Source organism: Thalassophryne amazonica, chromosome 15 (genome assembly GCF_902500255.1).
Source record: "Thalassophryne amazonica chromosome 15, fThaAma1.1, whole genome shotgun sequence".
NCBI lineage: Eukaryota > Metazoa > Chordata > Actinopteri > Batrachoidiformes > Batrachoididae > Thalassophryne > Thalassophryne amazonica.
The window spans coordinates 54,973,322-54,996,794 of NC_047117.1; the positions used below are offsets into that span (position 1 = coordinate 54,973,322).

A 23,473-nucleotide genomic window follows, 5' to 3' on the forward strand; every position below is an offset into this window, starting at 1 on the left:
GTGACTAAAAAGATTAATGCAGGTTTTGAGTATATTTCTTATTGTTACATGGGAAACAAGGTACCAGTAGATTCAGTAGATTCTCGCAAATCCAACAAGACCAAGCATTCATGATATGCACACTCTTAAGGCTATGAAATTGGGCGATTAGTAAAAAAAAATGTAAAACATGCACTATGCACAATTTCTCCAGTCACAGACATACTGTAGAAGCCTGTAACAACTTCTGGGTTCTTCTGTTGTCTGGGTGTCTTGGTGGCTTTCCTCACTGTTCTCCTTCTTGCACAGTCATTCAGTTTTTGAGAACTGTCTATTCCACACAGATTTACCATAGAGTGCCAAACTGTTTGTATTTCTTCATAATTGATGTAAATAAAGTTCAAGACATATTCAGTGACTTGGGAATGTTCATGTATCCATCCCCTGACTTGTCTGAAGAAAACTGGCAATTAAACTGATTATTTACAAGTATTATACCAAAGGGGCCTATTACTTATGCAATATTACTTATGTAGAGATTTATTTTCAGTTTGAGTCTAAGAAGATAATTTTAGAAACTTTTTATATTGAGAAGCCTGATATACTTTTTGTATTTGAAGTGTCATAAACAAATTAAAATGTGTGAAATATCAAGGGGTTCAATACTTTTGCAAGCCACTGTATGTGTATATGTATGCATGTATGTACGTATGTGTATATACGAGGTCTGTCCAAAAAGTATCAGACCTTTTTATTTTTTTCAAAAACCATATGGATTTGAATCATGTGCTTGCATGAGCCAACCTTAAACCTCCATGCGCATGCGTGATTTTTTTCACGCCCGTCGGTTGCATCATTCGCCTGTGAGCAGGCTTTGTGTGAGCACTGGTCCTCCCCTCTCGTTGGATTTTCATTGCGAGGTGGAATGATTTGGAGCTTTGCTGCATCAAATTTTTCCAGAAACTGTGAGAGACAGCCAGGTGGAAACCATTCGGAAGATTCAGACGGCTTTCGGTGACAATCCTATGGGCATCACACAGATTAAGGAGTGTTACAACCAGTTTAAAGACGTCGCACAATGGCGGAGGGTGCGCCGCGCTCTGAGCGGCCATCGACAGGCTGAAACGACCAGATCATTTCCAAAGTGAATGCTGTGTTGATCCGGGACGTCGTCTGACTACCAGAGAAATTGCAGAAGAGGTGGACATCAGCACTTTTTCGGCACATTCCACTGTTACAGGAGATTTTGTAATGAAAGACGTGCGGAAGTTGGAAGTCTCGCAGGACATGTTGTGACATGTCCAGCTCTTACACAATTGCCCGCATACTCACTCGACTGAAAAGCCACCGAAAGCCGTTTGAATCTTCCGAATGGTTTCCACCTGGCTGTCTCTCACAGTTTCTGGAAAAATTTGATTCAGCGCTGCTCCAATCGTTAAGACATTTTCCTCAAAATGAAAATCCAACGAGGGGGGAGGACCAGTGCTCACTCAAAGCCTGCTCACAGGTGAATGACGCAACCGACAGGCGTGAAAAAACTCACGCATGCACACGAAGGTTCAAGGTTGGCTCATGCAAGCACACGTGATTCAAATCCATAAGGTTTTTGAAAAAAATAAAAAGGTCTGATACTTTTTGGACAGACCTCGTATAACCACCACACTCGCTCACCTCTCAAGACTGTGGATAAACCCCAAGCTGACTTTGAGGACGAAGATGGCTGTGTATAATGCCTATGTCCTCAGCACCCTGCTGTATGGTAGCGAGACATGGACCACGTACACTCGTCAAGAGAAAAGGCTCAACTCTTTCCACCATAGAAACCTGTGGCACATACTTGGCATCACCTAGCAAGACAAGACTGACGTCCTGAATCGCACTGGCCTACCCACATTGTACACCCTACTGAGGAAATGTCGGCTGCGCTGGCTAGGCCACGTTCATCGTATGGAGGATGACTGGATCCCAAAAGATGTCATCCAGACAGCGTGCCACAGGGCAGAGAAGCATTGGTCGCCCTCAACTGAGGTACAAGGATGTGTGCATAAGAGACATGAACGCACTTGACATCAACATTGAATCCTGGGAGAACCTCGCAGCCCATCACACCAGCTGGAGAAGTAGCTGACAGTGGCAGCAGCAGAAAAGCAAGGAGGCCAGAAGGTGTGTGTGTATATATATATATATATATATATATATATATATATATATATATACACAGTAGTGTTCAGAATAATAGTAGTGCTATGTGACTAAAAAGATTAATGCAGGTTTTGAGTATATTTCTTATTGTTACATGGGAAACAAGGTACCAGTAGATTCAGTAGATTCTCACAAATCCAACAAGACCAAGCATTCATGATATGCACACTCTTAAGGCTATGAAATTGGGCTATTAGTAAAAAAAAAAAAAAAGTAGAAAAGGGGGTGTTCATGTTTTGTGTCATGTCTGTGATCTGCTTTTTTTCTACAAAATTAAACAACTGAATGAACATCCTCCGAGGCCGGTGATTCCATAATAATTGCCAGGGTGTGTGTGTGTGTGTGTGTGTGTGTGTGTGTGTATGTATATATATATATATATATATATATATATATATATATATATATCGTGTGTGTGTGTGTGCCTGTGTACATTTGTACACATGGATGTTAGCACCACACCTGGTTGTTTATATTTGCAAATACAATATCAGTACACAAAACACTGGCTTAAGTGAATATCTCCCAATTTATATTCCGAAGTGATCAGTGCATCACGAAACTAATTGAATGCCATGGTACAAATAACTGACAGGTGATGTTTTTGATATGCAGCAATGGTAAACTCACAGGATGTAAATTTATCAAATCCTAATGCACAAAAGTGTTTGCATTTGGTTATAAAGTAATTTAAAACAGCAGTAGATAGTACATATTAGTGTGGAAAAAACAAGTAAACCAAACTCTTGCAGAGTCTGTGAAAAGAAACTTTGTCCAGTCACAGAAAGTTTAGTGGTGAATTGCCAGAGGCTGAGCAGTGAATGTGACTGTTTGTGTGACTGTATGTGTGTATCCCTAGGGTTATAATGACCCTTCTGCCCACTCGGTGAAAAGGTATCACCTCTTCACACCTACACAGTACATGCATGAATTTTTTGACTTTGATTACACACTGCAACACAAACACATACAAGGGAGCACTTACAAAGAACCACATAAACTCCTAGCATTTGTCCTCACAAGTTTAACAATATGCATGTTTAGTTCCATCATAGCGGTATGTAAAAACACAAACATTTCTTCTCCCACAATGTGGCGAGGGCTGTGTGTCTATTTTAGTTTGGTAATTTGTTAGTTTGTCTGGCAAAACTCAGCCACATGGGGTGTGCAGCCAGTACATTCTGAGTGACAGTCTCAAGTCCGGATAAATGAGTAGGGTTGTGCCAGGAAGGGAATTTGGTGTAAAACAAGCCAACCCAATAGTGCAGAGTACAAATCGAACTTCCATACCGGATCGGTCAAGGCCTGGGCAAAACAACAACCACCAATGGTGTCATTGCCCAACAGGGTGCTGGGGGAAATTGGGCTACTGCTGGGCAAAGAAGAAGGGGAGGAAAACATGTCCAGAGACAGCGAGAGAATAGGAAAACTAAAAGGGTGTAAGTGAGAGTCAGGACTTTGAATGTTGGGAATATGACTGGTAAAGGGAGCGAGCTGGCTGATATGACGGAGAGGAGAAAGGTAGACATATTGTGTGTGCAAGAAACCAAGCAGAAGGGAAGTAAGAAGCATAGGTGGTGGGTTCAAGTTGTTGTATTATGGAGTGGATAGGAAGAGAAATGGTGTTGGGTCATTTTAAAGTAAGAGTATGTTAAGAGTGTGTTGGAGGTTAGGTGAATGTCTGACAGGGTGTTGAGTGTGAAGTTGGAAATTGATGGGATGATGATGAATATCATCAGTGCATATCCCCCACAGGTAGGTTGCAAGATGGAGAACGATTTCTGGAGTGAGTTAAATGAAGTGGTGGAGAGTGTACCCAAACATAAAAGAGTGATGATTGGAGTGGACTTCAATGGGCGTGTTTGTGAAGGGAACAGAGGGGATGAGGATGTAATGGGTAGATATGGATGGTATCAAGAACAGGAATGTGGACAGACAGATGGTAGGTGATTTTGCAAAAAAGGATGGAGATGGCTGTGGTGAATACCTACTTCAAGAAAGGAGAACAGTGTGAAATGTAAGGGTGGAGGAAGGTGCACACAGGTCAACTACAGTTGTGCTCAAATGTTTACATACCTTGGCAAATTTTTTTTTTTTTTTTTTTGCCATTTTTCAGAGAATATGAATAACACACAAACTTTTTTTTTTCACTCATGCTTGGTGGTTGTGTGAAGCCATTTATTGTCAAACAACTGTTTACTTGTTTTAAATCATAATGACAACAGACACTAACCAAATGACCCTGATCAAAGGTTTACATACCCTGGTGATTTTGGCCTGATAACAGTGCACACAATGTGACACAAACGGGTTTGAATGGCTACCAAAGGTAACCATGAGGTTTGACTAACGGTCTAAATCTCCTCTCTAGTACCCTGGCATAGACTTTCCCAGGGAGGCTCTGATGTGTAATTCCTGTATTTTTGTAACACACTCTCCTGTCCCCGTTTTGTCACATTTTGTGTGATTATGTTGAAGTTTAAAGTGTTGAACCATTTTCTCTCTCTCTCTCTCTCTCTCTCTCTTTCTCTCTCTCTCTCTCTCAGAGTTATATTCACGGCAGCAGTCAGGCTCAGTTTGTGGCCGAGTCGCATATCATCCTTCTGCTGAGTATCCTTCCACCGTCACTGCATGTTTGGATGTTTGAAACCTTTCAGTTATGGTGTTCCAAAATGGAAATTCTCAAATCTCCCTTCTATGTCCGTGCCTCTGTCCACTTGCTCACTATATTGAGGTGACTACCTTTCTCAGTTGGTATCCACATTCTGCTGCCTGCTGCGTTTATTTTGTATCCACCAAAGCTCTGTCATGTGTTCATGTTCTCCATGGGGAACCTGCCTGCTGGACTGAACAAACAGAAAAATATAAACATGAGATTGTCCTCGTTTAACTTCAGCACCTTGCCTGATTTGTTCCAAATCCAACCCCTGATGATAGGCTGTGTGTGTTTGTGCGTGCATGTGTTTGCTTTGTGTGCTTATTTTTTTTTTGTTTGTCTGTTCCTCTGCCTGCTTTCTATGTTGGGTGGGTGGGTAGGATAATGATACTATTCAGTTGTTGCTGTTGTTTCTCCCCACAGGAAATGACAAGTCCAAGGTTACAGCTGCTGCACACCAATATTTGTTCACTCTCACCCTGATTATTGGTTTATTTCCTGACCATCTGATTACATTTAGATGAAGCATGCACGTGCTGAAATGTAAACATTCCTACTTGCTCCTCATCTGTGCAGGCGAACAGATATTGTGACCCAAATACATGCAGGCTTTCCAATATTGTGACTTTGAGTAATTATTCACACACAGTTACACACATGCTGGAGACATTTGCATCACATCACCAATACAAGATGCAGTAGCAACAGATACACAAGCACATGTGAGGTGGACTCTGTCAGTACAGTACATAACGTCCAATCAGACTGCGTGAAGGTTTATTTGTGCACATATTTCAGTTCTCTCTGAAGAAAGATTTGCTCACCTTGACTTTGCAGATGATGCTGTGATCTGTGTGGAATCAGTGGATTGATTGCCTGATTGCAGCACTTGAGGAGGTGAATGATGAATCAGTCTGGTTTGGAAATGTCATGGATCAAGACTAAGATCCAGTTTCAATTTCTCTGGCGTCAGAAGTGTATTTGTGTGCAGCAAAAGTGTTGTAATTGTGTAGATGTTGGGTTAGCTTGACAGTGATGTTTATGACTCTTGGTCCTCTGCCTTTGAGATCAAGAGACATCTGAGAAGAGCTTATGGAGAGTGCTTGGGCATGTTGACATCTTTGCAGGAGTATGAAGGTCCAAATCTTTATGGTTAGTGGCTTTGGCACACTCTTTTCAAAGGATCCTTTGGTACCTCTGGAATGACACTGTGTCAGATGAGTGGTTACTAAGAGAGACAAATGAGAAGTATCACTTGCATTGTGAGGGAGCCTCATCTTTGATATTTTGGTCATGTGGCACGTTCATCTGTGCGTGTTCCAAAACATAGATGCCTTAGTGCTGAGGACACCAGTGGCTAGAAAAGGCCAAGGGGACTCTCATGCTTGCCCTGGCTGCTGCAGATAGATGGTTACTTTTGCGAAGTGGGAACGGACCGGTTGTTTGTCTGGGTGGTTGCCATCCAGGACACAAGGCTGCCCCGTAGTATTGTGAATGTGACAATGTGAAACACCAACACACGCTGTCAGACTTGACTTGAATTGCATTTTTAAGTACAAAGTATAGTGAATAGTGGTCAGCTTATAGCAGTTAAACAGTTGCACCATTCACAAGCTACTAGATATCCATTAAGTGATGGAATATGAATGCTGGGCTTGTGTTTCCTTATTAACGGTCATTCCAATGATACTCTCGTGGGAACCATAAATCTAATGGACATGGTGACAGAATAGTAAGTAATGCTAAATATTGCTACTTTGTTTTTATTTATTTATTTGTTTCATCCAATATTGCTAGAAAGTGATCTTTTATATAATTTGACAAGGTCTCCCTCTCTACTCTGTCCACACATGCGTACAACTTCCTGTATTTTAAGAGTGCGACCCTTTCTGTCATCATGTAACCTGTAATAGTGGAAAAATGTCTTTCTATTATACAACAGTACGAGGTCTGTGAGAAAAGTATCTGACCTTTTTATTTTTTTCAAAAACCATATGGATTTGAATCACATGTGATTGCATCAGCCAAGCTTGAACCTTCGTGCGCATGCGTGAGTTTTTTTCATGCCTGTCGGTTGCGTCATTCGCCTGTGAGCAGGCTTTGTGTGAGCACTGGTCCACCCCTCTCGTCGTTTTTTAATTGCAAATAAATGTCTGAAGGATTTGGAGCTTTGCTGCATCAATTTTTTTCCAGAAACTGTGAGAGACCTCCAGGTGGACACCGTTCGGAAAATTAATATGGCTTTCAGGGACGATTTTATGGGGATTACACAGATTAAGGAGTGATCCAAACAGTTTAAAGACCGCCCACAACTGCTGAGAGCGCGCCGCGCTCCGAGCGCCGATCGACAGGCTCCAACCCCGCTGGAACAACCAGATCATTTCCAACGTGAAGGCTTTGTTGATCCGGGACGTCGTCTGACTTTCACAAAAAGGCAGAAGGCGTGGACATCAACACTTTTTCGGCACATTCCACTGTTACAGGAGTTTTTTTCATGGAAAGAAAAGCAGAGGGACGCGCCATGGAGCCGTTCATTACGCGGCACAAAACCACCTCCGTGTTGGTCTCAGAGGACAGCTTTCAGGTGGATTTCAGATGGCTGTCGGTTGCTTTTCAGTCGTGTGATTATCCGAGAAATTGAGCATGAGCTGGACATGCCCCAACATGTCCTGTGAGGCTTCATCACGGCGTTGCTTTGCGCCATGCGGCTCCACCGCGACGCGCAGAACTCCGCTCCTCTTTCCGTGACAAAAACTCCTGTAACAGTGGAATGTGCCATTCATTTCTAAACTGGACGCTGTCTTGATCCGGTATGTCGTCTGACTAGCACAGGAATTGTGAAAAGACGTGGACATCAGCACTTTTTTGGCACATTGAGACAGACGTGCGGAGGAGTTCCGCGTGTCACGGTGGAGCCGCATGGCGCAAAGCAACGCCGTGATGAAGCCTCACAGGACATGTTGGGGCATGTCCAGCTCATGCTCAATTTCTCGGATAATCACACGACTGAAAAGCAACCGACAGCCGTCTGAAATCCACCTGAAAGCCGTCCTGTGAGACTAACATGGAGGTGGTTTTGTGCCGCGTAATAAACGGCTCCGTGGCGCATCCCTCCGCTTTTCTTTCCATGAAAAAAACTCCTGTAACAGTGGAATGTGCCGAAAAAGTGCTGATGTCCATGCCTTCTGCCATTTTGTGAAAGTCAGACGAGGTCCCGGATCAACAAAGCCTTCACGTTGGAAATGATCTGGTTGTTCCAGCCGGGTTGGAGCCTGTCGATCGGCGCTCGGATCGCGGTGCGCTCTCAGCAGTTGTGGGCAGTCTTTAAACCGTCTGGATCACTCCTTAATCTGTGTAATCCCCATAAAATCATCCCTGAAAGCCATATTCATTTTCCGAACGGTGTCCACCTGGAGGTCTCTCACAGTTTCTGGAAAAAAATTGATGCAGCAAAGCTCCAAATCATTCAGACATTTATTCGCAATAAAAAAAATGAGAGGGGTGGACCAGTGCTCACACAAAGCCTGCTCACAGGAGAATGACGCAACCGACAGGCGTGAAAAAACTCACGCATGCGCACGAAGGTTCAAGCTTGGCTGATGCAATCACACGTGATTCAAATCCATATGGTTTTTGAAAAAATAAAAAGGTTGGATACTTTTCTCACAGACCTCGTATTTTGAAATGAGGCTTTTTTCAGATCATCAGTGTGCTATTTAGTTTGAATGTTAAAACCACCATGGACTAAACAGCTATACAATGGAAACGAAGGGGCAATCTTAAAAAAACAAAAACAACAAAAAAACATGGCGAGATGCTTCTTGTTGCCGTTGAATAGGCTAAATGCCACAAACCTTGGCGATTATCCCTACTGAGGTACATGGGCTCATTTACCGCTGGAAATACAAACAAAATTTTGAGTAATGAGTAGAAAGGCATCTCCTTAGCTTATTATTCATCTGCTGTGGTGCTGAGTCTGTCTACTAAGTCTACACAAGTCGACTGCTGCTGAGTGGCTAATTTTGTTGCTTAATGAAGAAGTTGTAAAGTCTATTTACAAAGGTATGGCTGAATACTGAGATCATTTTGAACATACCAATGAGTTATGTGTAATGAGCAACCCTAACTATGGACTAACTGTGTACCTCTGTGGGGATCCACTCCATGCTTCCCAGCATGTCTGACGTTTAGTTTATTCAATGGCAAAAAGAAGTGTTTTACTGTGACTAGCTTGTCCTTTACACTTACATTGTATAGCTGTTTGTATACATTGTGCATGTAGCTATAGCTATACATTGTATAGCTATAAGGGGAGGTAATGGTCTAGTTTTTTAAGTGTTGGGCTTGAGACCAGAGGATCCTTGGATCAAATCCCAGCCTCACCAGAAAATCACTAAGGGCCCTTGGGCAAGGTCCTTAATCCCCTATTTGCTCCAGGTGTGCAGTGAGCGCCTTGTATGGCAGCACCCTGACATCAGGGTGAATGCGAGGCATTATTGTAAAGCGCTTTGAGCATCTGATGCAGATGGAAAAGCGCTATATAAATGTAGTCCATTTACCATTTTCCCATAATGGTTTTAACGGCAGTTTAAAAACTGGGCCAATGAAAACCATTTTGGTTTCAAGTGAAAAACTGAACCCAAAACATTTAAAAAAAAAAATGTCAGTTCCACTTTAATATTGTATCCAAAATCAGATGGTGGTGAGTAGTTTGTATTAATTCTGAAACTTTTTTTTTCTTTTTCTCTGCTGATGTTGCTAGATTTATTTTGTAAGTTGTTATAATTAACCATTACATAACAGTGTATTATAGACTTGATTGGAGAGGTCTGTAATTTTTATCGTAGATACATTTCAACTGTGAGAGACAGAATCTAAAAAAAAAAAAAAAAAAATCTGAAAATCACATTGTATGATTTTTAAATAAGTAATTTGCATTTTATTCCATGAAATAAGTATTTGATCCCCTACCAGCCAGCAAGAATTCTGGCTCTCACAGACCCATTAGTTTTTCTGTAAGAAGCCCTCCTATTCTGCACTCTTCACCTGTATTAATTGCACCTGTTTGAACTTGTTACCTGTATAAAAGACATCCGTCCACACACTCAATCAATCACACTCCAACCTGTCCACCATGGCCAAGACCAAAGAGCTGCCTAATGACACCAAGAACAAAACTGTAGACCTACACAAGGGTGGGATGGACTACAGGACAACAGGCAAGCAACTTGGTAAAAAGGGAACAACTACTGGCTTAATTATTAGAAAATGAAAGAAACATAATATGACTGTCAGTCTTCCTCAATCTGGGGCACAATCAAGATCTTGCATCGTGAAGTAATGATGATTCCGAGAAAGCCTTGAAATACACAGGAGGACCTGGTCAATAACCTGAAGAGAGCTGGGACCACAGTCGCAAAGATTACATTAGTAACACACCATGCTGTCATGGTTTAAAATGCAGGGCACGCAAGGTCCCCCTGCTCAAACCAGCACATGTCCAGGCCGTTTTGAAGTTTGCCAGTGACCATCTGGATGATCCAGAGGAGGCATGGGAGAAGGTCATGTGGTCAGATGATACCAAAATAGAACTTTTTGGTATCATTTCCACTCGCCATGTTTGTATCAAATACCTATTTAATTCAATAAAATGCAAATTAATTATGTAAAAATCGTACAGTGTGATTTTCTGATTTTTTTTTCTTTTTTAGATTTTGTCTCTGTTGAAGAGTACCTACAATAAAAATTACAGACCTCTCCATTCTTTGTAGGTGAGAAAAGTTGCAAAATCGACAGTGGATCAAATACTTATTTGCCTCGCTGTAAATGTTTATGAACTGTGGTGTGTAGTTTTAAACTTCACTTTGTGTATGATACCTACCATATCTCATGGCATGTCATGATTCAGCAGCACAAAATATACATTAATCTATTGATTTGTGATATTCTCATGAAAAGCGCCACATTTCCGTAACAGGAGCAAAAATTTATTCTAATACATTCCGTGATGGCTGCATGAAATTAAAAGTGAAGCGGGGGGTTGGGGGTGGTTATGGTTAGGGTTGGAGGAAGGAGTAGGGTTAGGTTATGGTTAAGGTTAGGGTTGAATGTGGGAGTACGGCTAGTAATAGTGAGTTTTAAAAAAAACCCCGTCATGAAAATTTTAATTATTTTGTGATGGGAGGATGAAAAAAAAGCAAAAAACATCAGAGTGGGTTGATTATACCCATAATGAATGTTTACGAATGTTTGCAGGAATGAAAAAGCATTCATTATTTGTTTTATGTCATGCCTAAAATAGCTCCTTGTCATTTGATATTTTATTAATTTGTTAAGAGAAAAGGGACTTTGAGATCAAGAGGTTCCAAAAAATCTAACATGAACTTTAAATAGCAGTCCAATCCAAAATTGTTCTCAGTCAAGAGTCAGATAGTTCAAAAACAATCCTGACGATGTACTCTGTACAGTAGTCGCCCCATTAACTTTGCTTGTCGTGTTTTTTATTTGCTTTACAAAAGAGATCTTATCTCCACATACCAGCTATATGTTAGTACAGTAAATGATACAGTAAATGATATTCTGAAAGCTGCAGTCTTTAAATTGGAAAAATTCCAGCAAAGACCATTCTTTGTCAACTTCACCCAAATCTTGGTTATCACACTGTTGCAAGACTTCCTCCCAGCCACCCAGTGTGCCAACTTCAATCGTTCAGCAGCATGACTGAATGTGCAGATATCTGTGGTGTTTGTTTTGTGGCGTCATATCATGTCTTGTGACTGTCGTATCAACACGACCAGTTCATTTAAAGGAGGCCTTCGTTTGTGCTCCATGACTCCTCATGTGACAGCTATTGTTTATTCTCCTCTACCAGGTTTGCTTCAGTTACTTTGTATGCAGAGCACACTGAAGAAAAGAATCTAATTAGGTCCTAAGCCACATGAGGTTGCTGCTTTGCGGTGATTTCAGAGCAGCTGAAGTGTTGAAAGGAGCAATGCTTCTTGCTTGTGTGAAATAGACATTTAAAGTTTTGGCTGCTCATGCAGTACCTCAAAAAAGTCGAAACCCCTTTGTAAATGTTCATGTTTTAATTTGTTTTTTGTTTTTTTAACTCAGTGTTAAATAATTGGATTTTTTAAAACAAATATTGAGACTTAAACTGGAAATTAATCTGTGACATTTGTGATTAAAATAATATGGTTAAGTGGTCTTTGGAAGCCGCATACGTACTCACTGTAATAAAGATTGTTTTTGTTTAGACTAAATCAGAAGTAATTTTAAAGAAATGTCTTTGTTTTTTTTTTTGTTTTTGTTTTTGTTTTTTTGTTTTTTTACTAAAGTTTAAAGTTACCTAAAATAATTATTTATTTTTGTTCATTATTTTGAGGGCCCTGGAAAATTTCCAGATTTCACAGTGGCCCACTGGGTTCTTCATTTTGGGAATGGCTCATCTAAAGGTTCTGATTGAAAGTGTATAGGTTAAATTGGCCTGTATTTGCATCATCTGACTTGTCAGTATTTTATCAAAGCTTAGACCTGCCATCACCTGGGCGCCTGGGCACCTGGGCCCTGTCACAGTCTGGGCCCAGGTGCCATTCTATATGGACCCAGACCTGTCATTCTCTTTTTACAGATCATTTCTATTTTAAGCTGTGCAACTTTTTCTGTTTTTACAGTAGTGCTATTTTAACTGTGCAGCTTTTCTCTTTGTCTTTACAGTTGTCAGTGTATGTACGCAGGAAATGCACAGACCAGTTGCATGCATTGTAACTCATCTCATGTGAGGCTACTCAACCAAGCCTAATTTATTCAGAGCAATGTCCGCAAGGAGACAGAGACACAGAAATTTAAAGAGGCACCAGATGCTCTAAAATGAGAAAATAGAGGTTTTTAATCCAGAATGGAGACTTGTATATGTTCATACTTCCCATCACAAATTCAAAACCAATTTTGCCTGAAATGCGTGAGACATTGCTATAATTAAAATGCAATATTGGCTTGAAGGCCTGGTTTCCCTGTTGCAGAAATGTGTGTAGTCACATCATAATATTAAGAATGTAACAAGGAAACTTCAAACTGCATTGTAATAATCACTGTGGAGACTAGTTTCCAGATTTTATTTGGCTGTATGACCTTCAAAGTAGGTCGAGATCAGTTATCATTGAAATTTGCTTCAACCTTGAATTTGATGAACCTGTCTAAAATCTTTGGAAAGCCACTGAGAGTACAGTCTTCATCATAACCAAACACTAGTTTTGGCTCTGTGACCTGCAGTAATTTGGTCAAGGTCACTCATCATCAAACTTGATCTAGACCTGAAAGGGATGCATCGCTGCTGCAAATTTGGTAAACCTGTCTCAAATCAATGAAAAGTTACTGGGAGTATTTCTACAGTGAGTCCTTCCATCGGGGAGATGGAAGGAGATGGAAGGACTCACTGTAGTGAAGTGTCAGTGTGAAGCAGCACTGTGAGGTGGGGGAAAAAATCTTTTGAGCAATTGTACCCTCTAAAATCTGAACTGAAGGTGCAGAAAACTCAAAGTCAAAAAACCGTAATCAGTTGAAAAGAATACTGCCCGATTAATTCAAACAACACTTGTTTGCTAAAATTAAACACGTTAATGTGCTTTTATTCTAATTTTAAATTCAAGCCTTATTTTACTTAAAATGTGAAAAGACCATTTATTATTATTTTATTATTGGTGTACTCTCTAGGTCAGCATAAATATTAATAATAAACGTTGAAATACCATTGAATTGTACTTTATTTGGCAATCTGTTATTAACAACATACAGATGTTGATACAACTGCTACATTCCTTCAAAATGGCACTAAATCATAACACATATTAGACATTATGATATACCAGACCTGTGGTTGATTAAATTTTTCTTTCTTTGAACTTGAACTGAATTCCCATGGTTTAGACCAAGAAGACAGAACACCACTCCAAGCAGCTCCAAAAAATGACTGAAGGACAGTAGTGTATCCCTTGAAATATAGTTTATGTTTGGAGTAAAAAAAAAAAAAAAAAACTTGTTCTCAGATATACAGAAAGCATATGAGGGATTAGTGATAGAGGCTGCCAAGGGGGCCTATGCCTACTCTGAAGGAGTTAGAGCTGTCAGGGGCAGAAATTAGTGATGCTCTTTATACAGATGTCCCTGGGTGCTTCACCCGTCACAGCGTTATATCACAGTGAGTTACATATGACATTGCAGCTAGAGATTTCTAGAAGGCAAGTGGGAGACTGAAATCAGCTGGAACACAGTTTGGTGGTCTAATGACACCAGAATTGAGCCTTTTAGCCATCAGACTAATGGAACGTTTGACATAGGCTATGCTCTGTATTTGATAAAGGCATCATCTCATCTGAGAAGCATGGTGGTACTCCAGCAACATCATACTGGGAGGATGCTTCTCTACCATGAGGTATGTGAGGGTAACATGAATGCAACACAGCACTGGCACAAAAGCTCGTCCAGTATAAAAAATGTGTGACTTGGCAGGAGATTTGAGTTCTTTCAAGATAATGACCATGGTTATAAAGCGCAATCTGCACACCATAGCCTCAAAACCAATAATGTTAAGTGACTACACCGAGTCATATGTGTAGAAAGTGAATCAGGCTCTGCATTGGATTAGTAAGGATGAAGTGATAACTGTGGAGATGATGAAGAGTGGATACACAGTTGGTGAAGATGACACACCAATGGAGGCATAGAGATGTTTAAGGAACGCACTAAATTTTTTAACCAGAATGGTTAGCCTTTATAAATTTAGAAGATACGTACCTAAGGAGTGGAGAAATGTGCTTGTGCTAATTTGTTTGTTTTTGTTATTTGTTTTATGCCAATGTGGTGCAAAGCTGCAGTAATTACACAAAAAAAATGACTCATTGGATGAACTCAATTCAATTATGAGCAGGATTTCTATCTCATAAATATATGTAGCCCCAACTCAAAGCACATCCATGCAAAATACTCACTCATCTTCAACCGCTTAGTCCAGTCAAGGGTCACGGGGGGCTGGAGCCTATCCCAGCAGTCATAGAGCATGAGGCAGGGTACACCCAGGACAGGATGCCAGTCTGTCACAGGGCCACAAACAGACAAACACACACCAGACACCTATGGACAATTTAAAGATTCCAATCCACCTAACCCGCATGTCTTTGGAGGTGGGAGGAAACCGGAGCATCCGGAGGAAACCCATGCAAATACAGGGAGAACATGCGAACTCCACACAGAATGGCCACAGACAGGAACTGAACCCATGACCTTCCCGCTGTGAGGCAACAGTGCTAACCTCTAAGCCACTGTGCTGCCCCCATGCAAAATAATTTAATTTAATTTATTTGGGACTACATATACAGTTGTATGCAAAGTTTTGGGCAGCCCTGATTTCCATGATTTTCTTTTATAAATCATTGGTTGTTTGTATCAGCAATTTCAGTTAAATATATCATATAGCAGACAAACACAGTGATATTTGAGAAGTGAAATGAAGCTTAGGATTTACAGAAAGTGCGCAATAATTATTTAAACAAATTGGGCAGGTGCATAAATTTGGACACCCTTGTCATGTTATTGATTTGAATAAATGTAGCACTAATTATTGGAACATGAATTGGTTTGGTAAGCTCACTGAACCTTGATCTTCTTACACAGGTGAATCTAGTCATGAGAAAGGGTATTTAAGGTGGCCATTTGCAAATGTTTCCCCTCTTTGCATCTCGTTTAATGAGTGGCAACATGGGAGCCTCTAAACGACTCTCAAATGACCTGAAAACAAAGACTGAACATCATGGTTTAGGGGAAGGATACAAAAAGCTATCTCAGAGATTTCAGCTGTCATTTTCCACTGTGAGACACATACTGAGAAAAGATCGCTGGCACAGTACTAGTGCTGGCACAGTACTAAGGCCTGAAGTGGCAGGCCAAGAAAAATCTCAGATAAGTTGAAGCGAAGGATGGTGAGAACAGTCATAGTCTACCCACAGACCTGCTCCAAAGAGCTACGACATAATTTTGCTGCAGATAGTGTCTCTGTGCTTCGTTCAACTATACAGCGCATTTTGCACAAGGAGATGTTGTAATGCAGAGGAAGCCTTTTCTGCGTATACACCACAAACAGAGTCACTTGAGGTTTGCTAAAGCACATTTGGACAAGCCAGCTTCATTTTGGAATAAGGTGCTGTGGACTCATGAAACTAAAATTGAGTTATTTGGACATAAGGGGTGGTATGCATGGCTGAAAAAGAACACAGCATTCCAAGAAAAACGCTTTCTACAGTAAAATTTGGAGGTGGTTCCATCATGCTGTGTGGCTGTGTGGCCAGTGCAGGTACTGGGAATCTTGGCAAAGTTGAGGGTCACATGGATTCCACTCAATATCAGCAGATTCTTGAGAACAATGTTCATGAATCAGTGACAAAGTTGAAGTTGCGTCTAGGCTGGATCTTTCAACAAGACAGCGACTCTAAACACTGCTCAAAATCTACTAAGGCATTCATGCAGAGGAACAAGTACAATATTCTGGAATGGCCATCTCAGTCCCCAGACCTGAATATTATTGAAAATCTGTGGTGTGATTTTAAGCAGGCTGTCCATGCTCGGAAACCAACAAACCTAAGATGTTTTATAAAGAAGAATGGTCCAAAATACCTTCAACCAGAATCCACACTCTCATTGGAAGCTATAGGAAGTGTTTAGATGCTGTTATTTTTTCACAAAAGGATGATCTACTGAATATTGTTGTATTTTTTTTTTTTTCCCTGTTGGGGTACCAAAATTTATGCAGCTGCCTAATTTTGTTTAAAGAATTATTGTACACTTTCTGTAAATCCTATAAATTTCATTTCACATCTCAAATATCACCGTGTTTGTCTGCTATATGATATATTTAACTTAACTTTTTTTTTTTTTTTTTGCCAGCTTGCACTCGACCGAGACGGACGCACTTTTCTCTTCTCCCTCCCTCCTTATCTTTCCTGCTTCTGTGGCGTGTTGTCTGTGAGGCTGCAGCTTTGCTCTTCTGGAAACGACAAAAATGGATCTGTTAAAGTGGTCTCTGAACGCAATTGACACTATTTTTTCTACAAGACATTCGGGAGCGGAGGACCCGACCTGTCCTGCTGGGACGCATGTGATGGGTTACGTGATGGACTCGTGGAGGAGATGGCAGGTCATGTGCCTTTACATGCTTTCTGTGGAGGACGTCGAAGATGTGTACATATTCGGCTTGGTGGTGACCGGCTTTCTGATGTGTGGTGCGGGCACTCTGCTGGTTTACCAGAAAATCAAGAAAGTGGAAGCAGCTTTGATTGGTCCTTCCCAGCTGCCCTATATGATTGATTCGATTGGGAAGGCAGTGGCTGCGCAGTCGGCGGGGGTTAACCGTGCGTTGGAAACATCTCGAGCAAGATTGCAGCCCTGGAAACCCGCTATGACCGTCTGTGAAGACCACATTCTACATTCAGATGCATTGAGAGCCACTCTGTTCTCAGAACTGTGGAATCTTTCAGGCGTCTGCTAATCTGGCTATTCATTTGGCTTCCCCAAATACAGCAGCACTTCAAGGTCGCTGTGATAAAAACCTCCTCAGAAGATCAACACTTAAGCCTTGCTCCCTGGTCTTCCCCCCTCCCCTCAGCTTCTCCAGCTCTGACGTTAACTGTGTTAGAACTGTCCAGGACTGCTCAGACTGCGCAGGGCTGTTCCCTCCCCCCTCCAGGATTGTCGGACAAGGCCGTTGACGGCGCCGAACAGGCTGCCTCCGGAGTGTTCTGATAAACTGGTCCTTTCAAATCTCGGTTGTCGTCCTGTGTCCTTGTTTTTGTCTCTGTGATTATTGTTTTTCTGTGCTGATGGGGATTTTTTTTCCTCATTGCCGCTGTGTAATGCAGCAGCTATGAGGGTGTTTTTTCTTCTCCTTTTCCCTCGTGTTTTGCTTTCATATATATGTTTTATGTACCGGGCCGGCCTATGTGTTGTGTGTTGTGTGTGTGTGTTGTTTGTTATGGGTCGGTGTTGGTTTGCTCAGCCCTGCTGTTGACCAAGGCAGGGATGTACATCTGGAGCTGGTCCCCGGGCGCCTAATGGCGACTTCTGCTCCTACTGGCAAATAGGATTGGGTTAAATGCAGTAGCCACATTTCATTGTGCAGGGAAGATGTTCTTCTGTACTGTGCATATGACAATAAATTTCTTTGAATCTTGAATCTTGAATCTTGAAATTGCTGATCCAAACAACCAATGTTTTATAAAGGAAAATCATGGAAATCATCAGGGGTGCCCAAACTTTTCCATACAACTGCATTTATTAGATGGAAATCCAATCCAGTGAGTCAGATTTTTGAGTGTACAGAGGAATTAATTTGATTAACCATGTTATGGAGCTTTGAGAAATAGCAGGCAGAAATGCAAATCGGTGTGTTTTATGGCAAAAGCACCAAATTTTGCACAGATATAGTTAAAGAAAAAAAATACATATGCCAGTTAACATAATTGTTGTTGAAATTGATTCACTGTGTAAGAACACAGAAAACAACACTTGTGTCTGTATGACATACAGTAATAAGGACAGCATTTTGATGGTATTCTGTAATGGCATGGTGGCCATCTTGGATTTGTAAAAGTTGAATATGGCATGATATCTAAATTTAAAAAGTTAAAATCAAACCATGTCTGTGCAAAACTTGATTTTACAGTAAGATACAATCATTTCACATAACTGCCCAGCTGTGTCATACAAACCCAAATGGAGTCTTCTGCACTGAATCCATTCCAGCCACAATTAGACTGATAAACACTGGGACAAAAAATAACTTTGAATGAAATCTATTTTTTCTTCTTCATTATACAAAAGTGTGTCTGAACTTTTAACTGGTAATGTATATCAAATATTGTCTCTGTCAAATGTGGTGCTTTTACTATACAGCACAAAGTATAGTCATATTTTATGCACATACGTACACTTGGCGGAAAGGTGACAATATTTGGGCAGCAGAATGGTTTCATGACCTGAAAGAGCAATACAGATGCAATGATTGCTTTGAAAGTGCTGATGCAGAACTATAGGGAAGGCCACAAGGACTTATATTTTTTGTTTGTGGACTTAGAGAAAGCTTATGACAGGGTGCCATGAGAGGAGATGTGGTATTGTATGAGGTACTCAGGCATGGCAGACAAGTATGTCAGGATGGGATGTGTACAGGGGCAGTGATATGTGCAGTGTGAGTTATGGATAAGCTAGAGGTGGATTTGCACCAAGGATGAGCCTGTGGATAATTGAGGCGCTCGTCTATTTGAGTACTTATCTGTGTATCCTATTTTGTCTGGGTATTTGTAAGTTTGCCCCCCATGTCTGGGGCACTTTGCATGTGTGTTATGAAAATGGTCTTTCCTTGACAACCTCATCCCAGATGCTGCAATTACCATGGGGATGGTTCTGCTGAATGAGGCCGCCACCTCCAAAGGAGATGTTGGCAAGAGGAGAAGTAAGTGGACAAACCTTAACTTTATTTACTTTATGCCTTCAGCCACAGCTTCCCTCATTACAGAATACTCCAAGCAATCAAATAGGAGTACCGTTAAAGTCTTTGAAGCAATTGGGGTAGTTAGTACTACATACTGGGGTAACATCACAGGAACATTTTTTTTCCTTGAGCCACTGAGAATGCATCTAGATAATGTGCTGAGATGGGAAATGTGTTGTAGCCAGTGTTGCCACAGTTATTTTGAAAAGTTATTTTATTAGTTACTTTTTAATTACTTTATACATTTACTTCATTAGCAGCTCTTTGCAGTTATTTTATAAGGAGCTGCTAACAACTTGTAACTAATAAGGTAATCTAACTTGGTTACTCTTAAGATTGAGTAATCAGCAAAGTAACTAATCAGCAAAGTGACTACTTTGCTGAGTACTCAATCTTAAAAATAACCAAGTTAGATTACTAGGTACTTTTTACAGTTGTTTCATCCGCAGCAGCCGACAAGTTGTACGCAGCTGCTAATGAAATAACTGTATAAAGTAACTCATAAAGAAACTTTTCAAAGTTACTGTGGCAACACTGGTTGTAGCACAAATCATTTTTTTTATTTTTATTTTTATTTTTTATTTTTTTGGTAACAAAATTTCACCTCCACAGACTTTTGGGCTTACATGCAACAGCTTTCTTTGCTTATATTGTGCGGCACGTTTTAATTCATAAATTTATATATATATATATATATATATATATATATATATATATATACTCAATATATAAACGCAACACTTTTGGTTTTGCTCCCATTTTGTATGAGATGAACTCAAAGATCTAAAACTTTTTCCACATACACAATATCACCATTTCCCTCAAATATTGTTCACAAACCAGTCTAAATCTGTGATAGTGAGCACTTCTCCTTTGCTGAGATAATCCATCCCACCTCACAGGTGTGCCATATCAAGATGCTGATTAGACACCATGATTAGTGCACAGGTGTGCCTTAGACTGTCCACAATAAAAGGCCACTCTGAAAGGTGCAGTTTTATCACACAGCACAATGCCACAGATGTCACAAGATTTGAGGGAGCGTGCAGTTGGCATGCTGACAGCAGGAATGTCAAGCAGAGCTGTTGCTCGTGTATTGAATGTTCATTTCTCTACCATAAGCCGTCTCCAAAGGCGTTTCAGAGAATTTGGCAGTACATCCAACCAGCCTCACAACCGCAGACCACGTGTAACCACACCAGCCCAGGACCTCCAAATCCAGCATGTTCACCTCCAAGATCGTCTGAGACCAGCCACTCGGACAGCTGCTGAAACAATCGGTTTGCATAACCAAAGAATTTCTGCACAAACTGTCAGAAACCGTCTCAGGGAAGCTCATCTGCATGCTCGTCGTCCTCATCGGGGTCTCGACCTGACTCCAGTTCGTCGTCGTAACCGACTTGAGTGGGCAAATGCTCACATTTGCTGGCATTTGGCATGTTGGAGAGGTGTTCTCTTCACGGATGAATCCCGGTTCACACTGTCCAGGGCAGATGGCAGACAGCGTGTGTGGCATCGTGTGGGTGAGCGGTTTTCTGATGTCAATGTTGTGGATCGAGTGGCCCATGGTGGCGGTGGGGTTATGGTATGGGCAGGCGTCTGTTATGGACGAAGAACACAGGTGCATTTTATTGATGGCATTTTGAATACACAGAGATACCGTGACGAGATCCTGAGGCCCATTGTTGTGCCATACATCCAAGAACATCACCTCATGTTGCAGCAGGATAATACACAGCCCCATGTTGCAAGGATCTGTACACAATTCTTGGAAGCTGAAAATGTCCCAGTTCTTGCATGGCCGGCATACTCACCGGACATGTCACCCATTGAGCATGTTTGGGATGCTCTGGACCGGCGTATACGACAGCGTGTACCAGTTCCTGCCAATATTCAGCAACTTCGCACAGCCATTGAAGAGGAGTGGACCAACATTCCACAGGCCACAACTGACAACCTGATCAACTCTATGCGAAGGAGATGTGTTGCACTGCATGATGCAAATGGTGGTCACACCAGATACTGACTGGTATCCCCCCCCCAATAAAACAAAACTGCACCTTTCAGAGTGGCCTTTTATTGTGGACAGTCTAAGGCACACCTGTGCACTAATCATGGTGTCTAATCAGCATCTTGATATGGCACACCTGTGAGGTGGGATGGATTATCTCAGCAAAGGAGAAGTGCTCATTATCACAGATTTAGACTGGTTTGTGAACAATATTTGAGGGAAATGGTGATATTGTGTATGTGGAAAAAGTTTTAGATCTTTGAGTTCATCTCATACAAAATGGGAGCAAAACCAAAAGTGTTGCGTTTATATTTTTGTTGAGTGTATATATACTTTGTTGTTTGGAAGTGGTGTGTTGTTTTTATGCGTTTTTAGATGGTTGTTTGTTTATGAGCTATTGGATATCTGAATTTCCCCTTGGGGATGAATAAAGCATCTTCTATCTATTTCATAAATTACAAATAAAAACGTGTGTGTTAAGCTGTTAAGCTTTTTAGACCAAGCAGAGGAAAAAAATATGGACTCACTCAATTCTGAGGAATAAATTATGGAATCACCCTGTAAATTTTCATCTCCAAAACTAACACCTGCATCAAATCACATCTGCTTGTTAGTCTGCATCTAAAAAGGAGTGATCACACCTTGGAGAGCTGTTGCACCAAGTGGACTGACATGAATCATGGCTCCAACACGAGAAATGTCAGTTGAAACAAAGGAGAGGATTATCAAACTCTTAAAAGAGGGTAAATCATCACGCAATGTTGCAAAAGATGTTGGTTGTTCACAGTCAGCTGTGTCTAAACTCTGGACCAAATACAAACAACATGGGAAGGTTGTTAAAGGCAAACATACTGGTAGACCAAGGAAGACATCAAAGCATCAAGACAGAAAACTTAAAGCAATATGTCTCAAAAATCGAAAATGCACAACAAAACAAATGAGGAACGAATGGGAGGAAACTGGAGTCAACGTCTGTGACCGAACTGTAAGAAACCGCCTAAAGGAAATGGGATTTACATACAGAAAAGCTAAACGAAAGCCATCATTAACACCTAAACAGAAAAAAACAAGGTTACAATGGGCTAAAGAAAAGCAATCGTGGACTGTGGATGACTGGATGAAAGTCATATTCAGTGATGAATCTCGAATCTGCATTGGGCAAGGTGATGATGCTGGAACTTTTGTTTTGTGCCGTTCCAATGAGATTTATAAAGGTGACTGCCTGAAGACAACATGGAAATTTCCACAGTCATTGATGATATGGGGCTGCATGTCATGTAAAGGCACTGGGGAGATGGCTGTCATTACATCATCAATAAATGCACAAGTTTACGTTGATATTTTGGACACTTTTGTGATGTTTAAGGATGATGAAATCATTTTTCAAGAAGATAATGCATCTTGCCATAGAGCAAAAACTGTGAAAACATTCCTTGCAAAAAGACACATAGGGTCAATTTCATGACATAGGGTTAATGTCAACGAGCAGATGTGATTTGATGCAGGTGTTAGTTTTGGGGATGGAAATTTACAGGGTGATTCCATAATTTATTCCTCAGAATTGAGTGAGTCCATATTTTTTTCCTCTGCTTGGTCTAAAAAAGTAACTGTTACTGACTGCCACAATCTTTTTTTCTTGATTTCTTATAGTGTTTCTTAAAGCCAGAAAGTTGCCATTTGAAATGACTTTAGTTTTGTGTCATGTCTGTGATATGCTTTTTTTCTACAAAATTAAACAACAGAATGAACATCCTCCGAGGCCGGTGATTCCATAATTTTTGCCAGGGGTTGTAGATGAGGATTTTCTTTCACCAAAACATCAAACCTAGGCTTGCATCGCAGATGTACCTCCTTGCAATTTGTAGCTAAACTTTCAGGTCTTCTTTTTAAGAAAATCCTCCTCTGAACTGCTTCACCATGAAGCTGTATAACTGGTGATACAAAATGCAAAGATTACACTGTGCAAAACTTCTCCATTCACAGCCACTAAGCCTATAACTTCTTCTGGTTTGTCTGGGTGTCTTGGTGGCTTTCCTCACTCTTCCCCTTCTTGCACAGTCACTCTACTCCATGCAAATTTGCCATACTG

The 23,473-nt window shown here is 40.9% G+C and overlaps 1 protein-coding gene across 1 annotated transcript in view; it reads left to right on the forward strand.

Moving 5' to 3' along the window:
* Positions 1–23,473, forward strand: part of tusc3 (tumor suppressor candidate 3) — a 344,078-nt gene that overhangs the window by 280,261 nt on the left and 40,344 nt on the right. The window contains exons 7-8 of the mRNA XM_034188079.1: positions 4,728–4,791; positions 19,260–19,334. Coding sequence (XP_034043970.1) covers positions 4,728–4,791; positions 19,260–19,334 — 139 coding nt within the window. The remainder of the gene's footprint in view (positions 1–4,727; positions 4,792–19,259; positions 19,335–23,473) is intronic.